A 13797-nucleotide genomic window follows, 5' to 3' on the forward strand; every position below is an offset into this window, starting at 1 on the left:
GCCACTTGCTGTCACCAGCTCAGATACTGATACTACACGTACTTTAAAGGATAACTTAAAGGCGGGATCTGCACATGGTAAGAAACTGGGCCCGAGTAGCCTGCAGCCAGGGCAGGGGACAAGGGTAGAACAGGTGCCAGCTGCACGAGTTCTGTTGCAGAGGATTCAGATAAGGACTTCAATTGAGCGGCCTAAAGGTGAGCATGCATTTGCAGACCTGCCAGAAAATCTGCAGTCAATGTGACGGAGCATGGAGGAGTCCAGCACTAACTTGGCACAGGGCTTTGCAAAGTTTGGAACCCATCCTTTCCAGCTTAGAAGCAGTGGCCAACTCCATTAGCACACTTGGGGACCCACCCATGATGCAGTGTCTGATGATGTCTCAGCTGTCATTGCAGCACAAGCAGAAGCCACCTTCTACAACCAGAGATGCTCCAGGCTGTCCTGCAAGGTCATCTGCAGCCTTCCCCCAGCCATGCTGCAGCCTCTGGGGTAGCAGTACGTAGCAGCACTAGGATAGACAACAGCATATGGAAGACAGGCACAAAAGGTGATTAGTGAACATTTGTATGCAATTGGCATGGTCTGATTTATAAATTTGGTTTGTGATGCTTCATTTGTGTTGGCTTTTTTGAGTCTTGTTGCCAAGTGATGAAGGTCAATAATAGAAGGTAAGGTAAGGCATGGTGAATGGAGAATTGAGGTCAGAAAGCCCAGCCAGAAAGGAGCAGTGTTGGTTACCTCCTTCTCTCCCTCCATCTCCTCCTCAGTTGTTTGCTGTATATCTGGTGGTTGTACACAGGGAGAAAGGGTGACTGACCTAGTAGGTGGCCTGTTCTCCATTGTATGGAGACTAAAGAAGTCAAAGGCACTAATATCTTAAGAAAAAAATACCTTGCTCACATTCTTACGAACATACGAATTAGTAGCTGTTTTAGGACACTAGAAAGGATGAATAGAGAGCATTACTATGAGACATTTTATTTAAACAATAATTTTATTGATTCATTTATCTAGGGGATCAAATTCATTTACATCACATTTTAAAAGGACAGAAAAATACAGATTTGTAAAGAATGTTGAGCAATGTATGCAAGAGTCTACACTCAGATTGGTTTTAGGACAATTACATGCAAATGCAGACAATGTGCAAATGAAGCCATCAGAAGTTACCGCAGCATTAATTTTTATCTTAATTTATCAAAATTTGCAGTATGTTATGCGCAAAAAGGATTCATGGATGTAAGAAAAGAATTCAGATGAGCTGCAGAAATGGTTCAATGGTTTCTATGTATAACCTATCATGTTATTGAAACATGGAAATATGCTTTTGTCTCCAGTTTTTTTTTTAAAGAAGGACCTTTCCTTTGATTCCTAGTCCCATAATGTAAGCAGCCACTAACTGTAAGATGAAATGGTACAAAAGAAGAACCTGTCAAATGGATGAATACACGTGTGCAACCTTAATTTCTAGAGAATTGAAGTCTATTCTTAGTAAGTGAAGTCTAGCTATGCAAATGTGTAAACCACTTGTCATTATAAAACCAGGGAATCCCTACGCAGTATTAGATCTATCAATAAATGTTTTAGTTTTACATTCTGTTAAAATACTGACAACATATTGATAGTTTACCTTAAAATAAAGTATTCAAACTGTTAGTGTAATCATGTTATTTCAAAAAGGTACAAGATAATCGGGTGTTTTCTTTAAACTATTACAGCGTAACTGAAGTTAATCAGCAAGATGTCATGGTGCAAGGCTAAATGCGTTTACGAGAAAACAATGACTTTTCCTTGCATTCTATAGGATACTTGGAACCAATTTCAAGAGTTCTAGGCCAACATCAAACAATTATCTGAATGAAACAGCAACACAATTCAGTACATCATAGCACTCATGACATTTAAAAACTTGGGGCATGGAGTAAAACTGTAGAATGCAAATTATAACAAAAGTACAGGAGATCCATCTTAGCCATACAACACATTATCATTGTAACTTACTGAATGGACAACTTCAATAGCAGCTAAAGTGGAAATTCCCAGGGTTAACACATTTATTTTTGAGCATTAGAAGACATTCATAAACTGCTAAAAGATGCCCATCAATACTGTAAATACTGCTGCATTCTCCATACCAAGACATTATTTAGAAATGGCAAATGCAGAAATCAAGTCAAATCTTACGATACTTTCCTCATCTTGGCAGCAAAGTAGCTAAAATTGATGGTTACAAGTATTTATCAAATCTTGAGTATCTGGATTTCTGTAGCAAAATCATAAATAAATTGCTTTTTATGATAAAATGGCAGATCTTTGATCTTTCAATGCATAATTGCTCATCAATTTTCTAGGTGGATATAAATTGTGTAAACAAGTTGGCTTACTAGCATTTTTTCTGTTTTATCACCAATGACCAGCTGTAAAAGTATAGAAGGACTAATCGCGAGTTGCCTCCTTGTCTAAAATGTTATTTTACCAAGAAAGTTGGCTATCTACATTGCCAATATATTAAGCAGTAGTTCACTTTTCCTTAGAGTAACCAATTTTTATTTTTGCACCTACTCAAACAGGGTTTTCTGGAATTAGTAAACAATTAATTCAGCCTATGCTAATTCAAAAGAACATGGACAATCCATCATTATCCTACACACTAATTTCATTTTTTAAAATATGAATGAATACAGCAGTAGCTGTGCTCATCAAAAATATCTAAATTAGCTCAATCACTGCTGCACCAATTCAGTCACCACAGAAACCAACAGTTTCAGCTGAGGAAATTCTGCTCTTGATAAGTGAGGGGAAAAGGAGAACAATACCCTTTCAAGGTCAGATGTGACAATTCTAGAGTTATTCAAGGTTTTTCATGAGCAATAGAACAGTTGGGATTGCACCCATACCCAAGTGTTTCCATCTTTGTGTATGTGTGTACAAGTTGATAATCATAGCTATATTACATTTTTAAAAATACCAAAGTTGTGAAACAGTTGGAGTGAAGTCTCCAATGTCACAATGAGCAAAACAGTTTCAGAGGAATTTGAATCAGTACAATTCTTCAAATCCCAACCATATATTGACTGAAGTTTTCTCAGAAACATTTAATTAAAAACTGCCACAAAGTAGTACCACATTTTCCAGATAAAAAAATGGTTTGTTTCCTTGGGTGGGGAATATAATTATAATTGCATGGATACAAAAGCCGGTTCCTACAAATCTGGAATTATCTGCATTTGAATCAATGCGTAACCCTCAATCTACCTCAGTCCCAAAAGCGAAAAGGAACACTTAAAAGACGCCACATAGTTCTGGTCCGATTGAATGGTATTTCAATCCAGACATTATTGCATGTTGTTCTTAAAACTGAACATGGAACATGGCCAGAACTTTAGATTATCAAATGCCAACTCTGCAATATAGTTGAGACTAATCTACTGAGAACATCCACTAGACAGCAGATCCTTAGAAGCATATATAGGTTGCCAACTAATGCTACAATGATCATTTCAAAACACACAACTTCCACATGCTGGAACTATTAAAAGTAAACATAAAGAAAGGACTAAGAAAATGTAATGTTTTTACTTACTCCAGCAGAATAGAATTTTCTATTTCAAATTAAGCGTTTCCCACTGCCATCTGACTAATGTTTTAAAACAAAAGTCTGATTATGACACTTTCAATTTTGTACTAAGCATATCATTGCTGCTTAAGAAATTACCTGGTACAAGAACTGACCTTACACACAAAAACATTCTACTTTCCACAACCAAAAATATTGCTTCTACCAGCAGCAGACCTGTTTCTTAAACTAAAGGATATAGTAAATGGCTATTATTGTTTCTGCAGGTTTCATCATACTAAAATATGAGTTTTACACAAATTTAAAAAGATGATAAAATTGCAGAAATAGGTTTACACTGCTTCCAGAAAATGGGTGATCTAAAATGAAGTTTCAATTGTCTGAATGAATATGCTAACAGAATGTTCTTTTTTGGAAGGGTAACTATAAAAGAAGCTTGTTCATGACAATGGGTCCCGAAAGCACACTCATTGCACTGATACAGGTTCACTACAGTGTTTAATGGTACACAGAATCCTACTCTGCATGGAATATTGCTTTTCAAAACCAAATATATACATTATGTAATGCAAAAAGGTGTTTAATGTATTGTTTTGAGTGTAGTGTAATTCATGAGGATATCAGCATCAATGTGGAATAATTTTCCAAAAATAATCAGACTCAAAGACACATGTTGAGCTGCGTTTCTTCTGGCTTTAACTTTATAAAAACCCACATACTTAAAGTGAAATGTGGATTAATATGAAAGAGAAAGAAAGCACATTATCTCAATAATAACTGAACTCCATGTTAATGCAACTGAACATACTGCTGAAAATGAATTCTCAGAATATTGATATTGTCATGTGGATGTTGTCCTTGATTACTGCTATTGTGCAGTTTTCTTTTAGCACATGTGACAGTTCCATGTTAACTAGTGACGATCCATGTATCCTGTGTTTATTCAGTGGCGGTTAGCATACCAGTCGTTCTCATTGATGTGGAGAAGTTCAGTGACAACTTCAATGAGATTGTTGCTATGCTTTTTGAGTAGTTTCATATTTAGTTGTTTGTCACAAAATCCCATTTCAAAAAGAATATCCATCATGGATGCTGTTTGATTCTCTGTTACTTCAGCCTATGCAGAGGGAAACAAGTTACAAGTTGAGTTCAGGAATACATTTTTCCAACATTTCAGCCGTTTAAAGTCATTCTTTATCATCAACACTGAGCTTTGGATGTGGATAAAATTTATTATTTTACCCCATCATAATCTGAAGACCTATACCAGATCATCCTTTAACCCTAACTTTTAAAGTCTCTCTCCGTAATTGTAACCTGTTTTTTTATTCGTTCGTCGAATGTGAGCTTGGCTGGCAAGACAAGCATTTATTGCCCATCTCTAACTGCTCTCGAGAAGATGGTGGTGGTGAGCCAACTTCTAGAACCACTGTAGTCCACACTCACTGATCAAATTTCCCTATTCAGTGATGGTAGCCAAGCCTCCAATATACTTCCCTGCCCCACCATATTATAAATACTTCATTTGTCCCCTTTCTATTTCGTGTTTAAATATTTCCTATAGTTTGGTCTGCCAATTTTTCCTTCCAATTAATCTGCACAAAGTGCTTTTTAAACCTACTATAATATGCTTTTCCCAAATCAAGCATCCTTGTCCTTAACTCTTCTTTCTCCTTTTCCATTATTCTGAGAGAAAATATTCTGTGTCGCCAGCCCCTACTCAAAACTCCCTTGTAATTCATCTAGCAGCCCTCCTTTCCATTTCCTCCAAAAACTTGACACTACAACTTGTACTTATATTGCATCTTTACCATAATAAAAAGCCCAAGCGCTTCACGAATGTTATAAAACAAAAAAAGACACCAGGCCACACAAGGAGATATTGGGGCAGATGACAAAAAGCTTGGTCAAAAAGAGGTAGGTTTTCAGAAGCATCTTAAAAAGGATAGAAAGGTGGAGTGGTTTAGGAAGGAAATTTCAGAGCTTAGGGCCCAGGCATCTGAAGGCATGGCCACTAAATGGTACAGCGCTTAAAACCAGAGATGCTCAAGATCCCAGAATTAGATAGAGGTGCAGAGATCTGGGAGATATCCTTTTAAGAATAGGGAGACCAATAACTGCATACAGTACACCAAATGTGGCATGGCCGGATAATTTTAAAATTGCCTCTTGACTTATAAATTACAGGCCTAGTTATAAGACCAACATTCTGTTTCCTTTCTGACTGCCTGTTACCACTGCTGCAACTGTTTTGGTAACATGTTCACCAAAACCACAGATCAACTGCCTGTTGAGAAAGTGTAACCATTTTTCCATTTATTATACCATCCATATCACTTCTTGTGCTGAATCTCATAAGCTTACACTTTTTCATATTAAACCTGATACTGCTTCTTCGCTGTCCACAGACCTAGTTTCTCTAAATCTTTTTGATTTGTGAACATTGGTCAAACCATTATTTGCCACTGCTGCCCATTTGGCGTCATGTGCAAATTTAGTCACCCGTGACACAATTTCATCCTCCAAATCATTTATAACAAATTATAAACAGAGATTTCAATTTCAAATCCTAAAAATCAGCTACCTTCGGGACACTTCCCCAGACACCAGTTTCACAGCCATCTACCAACCAGCCAACTGCAATTCCCAAAGAATGCATGGTCATCTATTCCATGAACATTATGCAGCAACAGGCATACAAGAACACATGAAACAGGAACAGGAGAAGGCCATTCAGCCCTTCGAGCCCATTCTGCCATTCAATGAGATCATGGCTGATCATCTGCTTCAACGCCATTTACTTGCACTATTCACGTAACCCTTGATGTTTTTAATATCTATTGATCTCAGTCCTGACAGGCTCAACATATCTACCATCTAATCCCAATTCATTACGTCTGTAACCTTCTTTTGAGACAGTAACCATTCTATCATCTAGGAGTCTAACAGTGGAGAAAGGAAGCAACAGGATCAAACTCTTATTTGTCAAAATAATAGAAACTATTAAAGACGGATACATCACTTACCAATCCACCACTTTGTTTTTGGATTAGTATCTATTAACTGATAATTACCAATAAAGTACATGTGTCTAAACACATACCTGATTTAAGCACAAACCTGACCCAAGTAAGTCATGACAACTACAAAGGAGTTTTAGCAAAATATTTTTCACCTCCTTTTCCAGTCCTCTTTCTGTCCCAGGCATACCATATATTGGTTAACATATGCATGTGAGCAGCTCTCAGGCTTCTGAGAATGCTGTTCTTCAGCTGACAACTACTAAGTCTGGTCCAAGATAACAATCAAATCAATTCCATAAGTGGAATTGCATAGCCACCACCTGACAATTCTCTCAAAGGTTTGGTTAGAATCAAGAACCTGCTGTGTAGGGAAAATTGCAGGAGCAAATGTACATTTCACCAAGTCACAATGCACTGCATTAACATATCATTCACAATCAATAGAAAGTACGAATCCAACTATAAACATTACTTGGTAAAAGTGTTGTTTATCAGGATTGAATTGAATTGCTCATTAGCAAAAAGAGGTTTAGCATCAGCTGGGAAGAACACAGCTACAAGTGACTGCAACCACATCAAATATAAATGGCTAATACAAAATAAAGAATACCTTTTAAAGATCTTCATGCAGCATAGGACTAAAAGTAGACATGGAATCTAGTCCCTTACTGTTACCAGTATAATGCCACAATAAACACATGAATCATAAAGACACTAAAACCATCTTGTAACATTCTGAACTGGGTAACAAGAGTCTCCAAATGGTTTTATTGAAAGATTTTTTTAAAATACCTGAGTCACACTGGTGTCCCCTGAAAAAAGAGCCTTATAAGCAGAGGCTGCCACAGACAGGGCTCCCTTCACCAGTTCACCGGCAATGCCACTATGGTGTCTACAAAGAAAACCAAAAAAAGTAGAAGACTTCAGTTTGAAAAAATATTCTGATTAGACCTGGTAATCAAGTATAAGTTGGGGCGATAAAAAAAAAAAGCTACTTTCAAGCATAGAAAAAAAGCTTTAATGTTCTCCCTTTCACAGGTTTTTGCTCCTCTCTCCTGAAGGCGTAGAGTCCCTGCAGGTATACAGCCCCACAGGCTTCAGTCATTTACTGCTTGCCTGCTAGTTACTTCCCAACTGGATATTTCACATGTGAGGCCTGACACCTTATGTTGGGAAGAACATGCAGCAACAGGAGCATCATTACTGTACCCTATTCTTTCCTTCTCTGAGCAACACAATGGCTCCTAGAAGGTGACCAGAAACCACAGTTGATTTTCCCCTCCCTGAAGGATAGTGAGGCCTTACTGCAACTTCAGCTGGAATCAACTAACTCAGCTCTATTAAACCAATGGAGAAGGATTTAAAAATAGTATCTACTGTTTGCTCACTTTGTCTTCTATTGCCTTAATGTAAAGAAAGAGCTTGCATCTATATAGTGGATCTCACATCCCCCACATGCCCCAGAAGATTTCATAGTCAATATACTTTTGCAATTCTGTTACTGATGTAATGCATGAAAACATAGCAGCCAATTTCCACAAAAAGCAATGACATAAATAAGCAGATAATCTATTTTAGTGGCGTTGGTTAGTGAACTCTCCTGCTCTTCTTCATATAGTGGTTTGGGACCTTTTATGTTCATGTGAGGGGACAGATGGAGCCTCAGTTTAACGTTTTATTTGAAAGATGGCACTTCCTCAGTTGCGGACTGAAGTGTCAACCTAAATTATGTGCTCAAGCTACTGGAGTGGAACTTGAACCCATGGCTTTCTGATTCAAAGGTGAGTATCAACTGAGCCCAGGCTAATACGGAGTAATATTTTTGTTGGTTTGCGTAGTGCAATTACCATCTCTGGTATAGAAGTTATTACTAAAACTACAATAATTTGGGCAGGTAAACTGTATATGTATCCATCCATCTTGAACATTTTCAGCTCTACCAAAAGCAAACTATCATATTACAAAAGCATATTTTTAAATAGAAAGTTTGCATAGTAGATAGTGTTGTCACCTTAAATGTGTGCACCGTCTATTATTCATGGCCTTTGGTGGTTCTGCATATTCTACTTCCAAACGTGTAGAAACTGAGAACAAATAGTATAGCAATTAATCTTAAAATATTAAGATGGTTTAAAGCCAAAAACGGTTTGCTAATTGCGCACTGAAAACAAAGTACTTTCTCCAATGCACCATCAGAAAAGCTCACATTTGGTGGCAGCTTTAACCAATCATATGTTTGTCATTAACAGCAGCTGAAAGGCTGCATCGTAATTGTACAACCAATCCAAGTATCTGGTCAAAATAATATTTTGGACACTGGACAATAAATATTGGAATTAAAACTGAAATGCACAGCAGTTGATTCCAGAACTGATGACAGGTCACACAGAATCACAGAATTATTACAGCACAGACGGAGGCCATTCGGCCCATCATGTCCACACTGGCTCTCCGAAGGAACAATTCCCTCAGTTCCATTCCCCTGCCTTCTCCCTGTAATCTTGCACATTCTTCTTTTTCATATTACAGTCCAATTCCCTTTTGAATGCTTCAATTGAACCTGCCTCCACCACATTCTCAGGCAGTGCATTCCAGACCTTAACCACTTCTGCGTGAAAAAGATTTTCCTCATGTCACTTTTGCTTCTCTCACCAAATACTTTAAATCACTGCCCTCTTGTTTCCGATCCTTTCACGAGTGGGAACAGTTTCTCTCTATCTACTCTGTCCAGGCCCATGATTTTGAATACCTCTATCAAATCGCCTCTCAGCCTTCTCTTCTCCAAGGAAAACAGCCCTAACTTCTCCAATCTATCTTCATAATGAAGTTCCTCATCCCAGGAACCATTCTCGTGAATCTTTTCTGTACTCTCTCCAATGCCCTCACGCCTTTCCTAAAGTACGGTGTCCAGAACTGGACGCAATACTCCAGCTGAGGCCTAACTAGTGTCTTATACAAACAAGTTCAACATAACTTCCTTGCTCTTGTACTCTATGCCCCTATTAATAAAGTCCAGGATACTGTATGCTTTATTAACCACTCTCTCAACCAGTCCTGCCACCTTCCGCACATGTACATCCAGGTCCCTCTGCTCCTGCACCCCCTTTAGAATTGTACCCTTTACTTTTATATCATCTATCCATGTGCTTCCTACCAAAATGAATCACTTCACATTTCTCTGCATTGAACTTCATCTGCCACCTGTCTGCCTATTCTACCAACTTGTCTATGTCCTTTTGGAGTTCCAGACTATCCTCCTCACAGTTTACAATGCTTCCAAGTTTCGTATCATCTGCAAACTTTGAAATTGTGCCCTGTACACCAAGGTCTAGGTCATTAATATACCTGAAAACACCTGAAAAGTTTATCTTGCATTCTTTGTCAGATGGTGATTTTTGTATTTTCACCATTTTTTGGGGATGATTTTCGCCAGCTAAAGAGCCTCTGGAGTGGCCAAAATGGAGTCTAACATTGAAACGTTAACTTTGTCCATGTTTAGTCACCTTGGTAGAAGCTTGCACTAGGAACAGCCACCAAGGGGATTGTTAGGCAGCTGACTACCATTTAAATTGCCTGCTAGTGCTCATTAAGGAGGCTACACGGCGTTTTGGTGGACAGTGTGTGACCCAATGCCATCTCCCAACAGCGACCAGCTGATTGGGAGTAAACAAGGCACTGCAGAGGATTTTGCATGCTACTTAAAAAGGTATATCACCTTTGACTCTTCACTTGATGCTGGAGGTTTGAAGAGGACTTTTGAAACACATCAGGAGACTTTCTGGGACACTTGGTCGCGACGTCAACATTCTAGCAACATTTACTCCAGAAATTTTCTGGAGGACTTCACCTAAAAAGAGTAAGTGCTGTGCTACTCTACCCTTTTGACACCTCATGACTCATGAAGAGAAAGAGTGCTTGGGCACTGGCACCTTGCTAGGGTCTTCAGGAGTAAAGGGAGGATATGAGGCCAGGCAGAGCAGCACCAGCATATGCAAGATAAAGGGACAGGAGGATGAGGAGAGCCTCCGTCCACTCTGTGGGGACAGAACATCCCTCCTCCTCTGGACCTCGTCCACCAGGAACTCCAAAGCTGCATCGGAGAACAGGTGCGCCTTCTCAATTGGTCCCCAAGCCACCCTGAAACATGCTGCTGTGCAACAGCCAGTGCACTCCACACCGTCAGTGGGAGTGGATGCATGAAGCCCATATATACTGCTCCACAAAAACTGTGTCTAATCAGCACTTGAGTGCTGAACCTGTACATGTCTCTATTTTAGCACCTCCACATTCAAATCATGGTATTCAACAATTAGAACCAAAAATTGCATGCTAAAACCAGGACTTTCAAACAGGCGTGTCATATTAGCACAGCACACACTTACTGCTTGTTTTCATGCTTTCACCAAAATAACCCCTTTGTTTTTAACTTGAGGTTTCCATCATTCATGCTTTTTCTCATCATCCAAACCAACCGCAATAATTATCTTTAAACTTGCAGCACCATCTAAAAATTTCAGTGCAGTAGAGCAACTGAAAACAGAAATCAAAAGAAGCTAAAAGGACTAGTGACAAATAACCATGAAGAACAGAAGCTATAGCAATCCAGCAACTGAAAAAATATTGTTAAATTGTGATATTATATATTACCACTGTTTTGCTGATGAACAGGTGATCTAACTGTAAGATTCTCTACATCAACCATTTCCGACACATCAGCATGAACTTTGTTTGAATTTAGAGTTGAGCCATCACTCCTTCAACAACAGATCGGGAAAACAAATAAAAATGTTATTGCCCACGCGAGTGACTTTCATTTATCACCATGCTAAATTATAAACTCAGGTCAAACACCTTTGCCCCAACATTACCAGGGAGGGTGCAGGGAAAACCAGGCAAGGTCTGGGGCTTAAGGCCTTTTAAAAAATTTTAATGACAAGGCCGCATTTAAATAAAAGATTGCAAACTCCTATCGACAGCCAACTTTTTTGCCTCTCCTAATCCTCTGCATGCATGGATTCCTGGCTGGGGTACCCAGAGAATATTATTCATGTGTCAGTTTTAACAGGGAAAATTAAGATTATTTGAGTTGGGAAAAAACACAGCAAAATCTGATCCCTTTTGCCCCAGCATCCACACTGCCACAATTGGATATCGATAAAGGAATGAGAACAATGGAAATGTTTTCGTTTTTAACCTAGGAGCACGGAATACAGTTGATTAATATCAGCTAACTCAGCACAGACTGGATTTACCCAGGGAATTTCCTACTTTGCCGAGTTCAGAGACAGAATCTTTAGTTTTAAGCAATTAGGGAGCCAATAAAAACTTTCTGAATGTCAAAGTATTTCACAACAAACAATCATTGAAATCACAAATATTGTACTTTACTAAATTTCAAAACTTGGGTTTGCAGAAACATTCTAAGCACAGATGATCAAACAGAACATTATATGCTGTGGAGACTGAATGCTACTGACTTAAACATTTAATGTAGCCACCAATAGAATTTACAGAAGAGTTACTTTGAACTAAATATCATAAGACCATTTGCTGCAAAGCATTACCTACTAAATAATACTACCTTTGGTGGTACAAAGGAGCAGACACCACCTCTGGTTTAAGGGGCTCCATATCCAGCGTCTGAGATATACACAATATATCATTAATGTTATGCAACTGAGGCCTGTTTTCACCAACTGCATTTCCACTCTCAGTGACCTCTACATCCGATACCACTTCTATCTCATCCTCCATTTCTTCAGGTTGGGAAAAAATAGAACTACACATAGATTCTCCCAGAGGACGACTAGTATCAAAACACTCAGGAAGGATGATAATGTAGTCCTCTGAACAGTCCGAGGACACTTGGCTTTGTATTTCATACTTTTCTTCTTCAGAGTTTACACTGGCACTATCAGCCACATCAGTCTCAAGATCATTATCTGTAAGTAAGAAACGAACAACAGTTCACTGATTAAAAATGCATCAATAATTTCACCACCCATTTAAATTACACATAATAGCGAAGCTCAAGAGTGACATCTATGGAGTTAAAGGACTTGATATTAATTCTCCACAAAATACTGTTGAAAATTTGGTTTTACTTTACAGTTTTGGTTACCATGCTTACAAAAGCCAGAGAAATAGGGAAATACATTAAAAAGGTAGTAAGGATGACAGTAAATGCGGCAGAACTCAAGTGCAATTTGGTAGTGTGTTTTTCTAGAGTTGCCTGGCTATGCAATGGCTCCAAGGTGGATCTGAAGTACAGGGCGCCAATGAAGTAACCTGTATTCAACCAGAGATACATGTAGGCCCTCTCCACAACTCGTGTCATGGAGACGTTGGAAGGAAGGACTAAGGAAACTTGGAATGGTGGGTCTCAATATGCTAGTGCGATATTTTCTATTAGTATTGCCAAATCTTTGATACAGACACCGTGGCTACTCTAAACATAAAATATTCCCCCCAGACTTGCCTTGCCCTCGAACGAGTGTCATTTTATTTAACTTAATTTTTAAAAGTTCCTTACTTTTATTCAGAGGTTTCTAAAATAAATATGTTAGCCTCTTACTGTAATGTTCTGTAGTTGAATTAATTGCCATAGTTGCAAAACTACTCTTAGCTCTGCTTCAGGGCTCAGTTGGAAAAAAGGCAGTATAAATAATAATTTTAAAACAAATGAAAAAGATGAGAATAGAATGTTAGGTACTACTGGTAAAGGGAAAAAAAAAAAAATCGAAAGATAAAATGAAATCAAATCAGGAGAGAAAATTGAAAAGTGTGCGAGAAAAAAAACATTAGGAGAAGAAAGGAAGGTTAGGGTGCGCGGTGCAAACAAGTTTCTTTTTACAAACATGGGGAGTATAAGGAACAAACTGAATGAATTGCAGGTACAAATTCAACTTGCAAGGTACACCATGGTAGCCATTACTGAAACAGGACTTCAAGACAGCCAGGACTTGGAACTGAATATACCACGTTATAAAGGTCGACAGGAAGGATAGGGAATCTAGTACAGGGGAAGCAGTAGCATTAGTGATCAAGGATGAAGTTACTTCTGTGGCAGGAGACAATATAACAGGAGATAAGCAGGCAGTGAAGACTTTATAGGTAGAATCAAGAAAATGATTCAAGACTGTAGTGGGAATTATGTATAGGTCCCCTGGTAGCAGCTGTAAAGTGGCAGAACAT

General features: G+C 38.5%; 1 protein-coding gene across 4 annotated transcripts in view; it reads right to left on the reverse strand.

The window, feature by feature from the left end:
- Positions 1–978: 978 nt before the first annotated feature.
- nbr1a (NBR1 autophagy cargo receptor a) overlaps positions 979–13797 on the reverse strand; it is a 52313-nt gene continuing 39494 nt past the window's right edge. For 3 of the 4 annotated variants that reach the window (XM_068013371.1, XM_068013370.1, XM_068013369.1), the window contains 5 exons: positions 12185–12545; positions 11251–11357; positions 8615–8687; positions 7396–7495; positions 979–4697 (listed from right to left, as the gene is read on the reverse strand). In XM_068013371.1, the coding sequence (XP_067869472.1) occupies positions 4524–4697; positions 7396–7495; positions 8615–8687; positions 11251–11357; positions 12185–12545 (815 nt within the window). In that variant the 3' untranslated portion in view covers positions 979–4523. The remainder of the gene's footprint in view (positions 4698–7395; positions 7496–8614; positions 8688–11250; positions 11358–12184; positions 12546–13797) is intronic. The other variant, XM_068013372.1, reaches the window with a different exon arrangement.

The sequence above is a fragment of the Heterodontus francisci genome, chromosome 33, assembly GCF_036365525.1.
Source record: "Heterodontus francisci isolate sHetFra1 chromosome 33, sHetFra1.hap1, whole genome shotgun sequence".
In the NCBI taxonomy this organism is placed as follows: Eukaryota; Metazoa; Chordata; class Chondrichthyes; order Heterodontiformes; family Heterodontidae; genus Heterodontus; species Heterodontus francisci.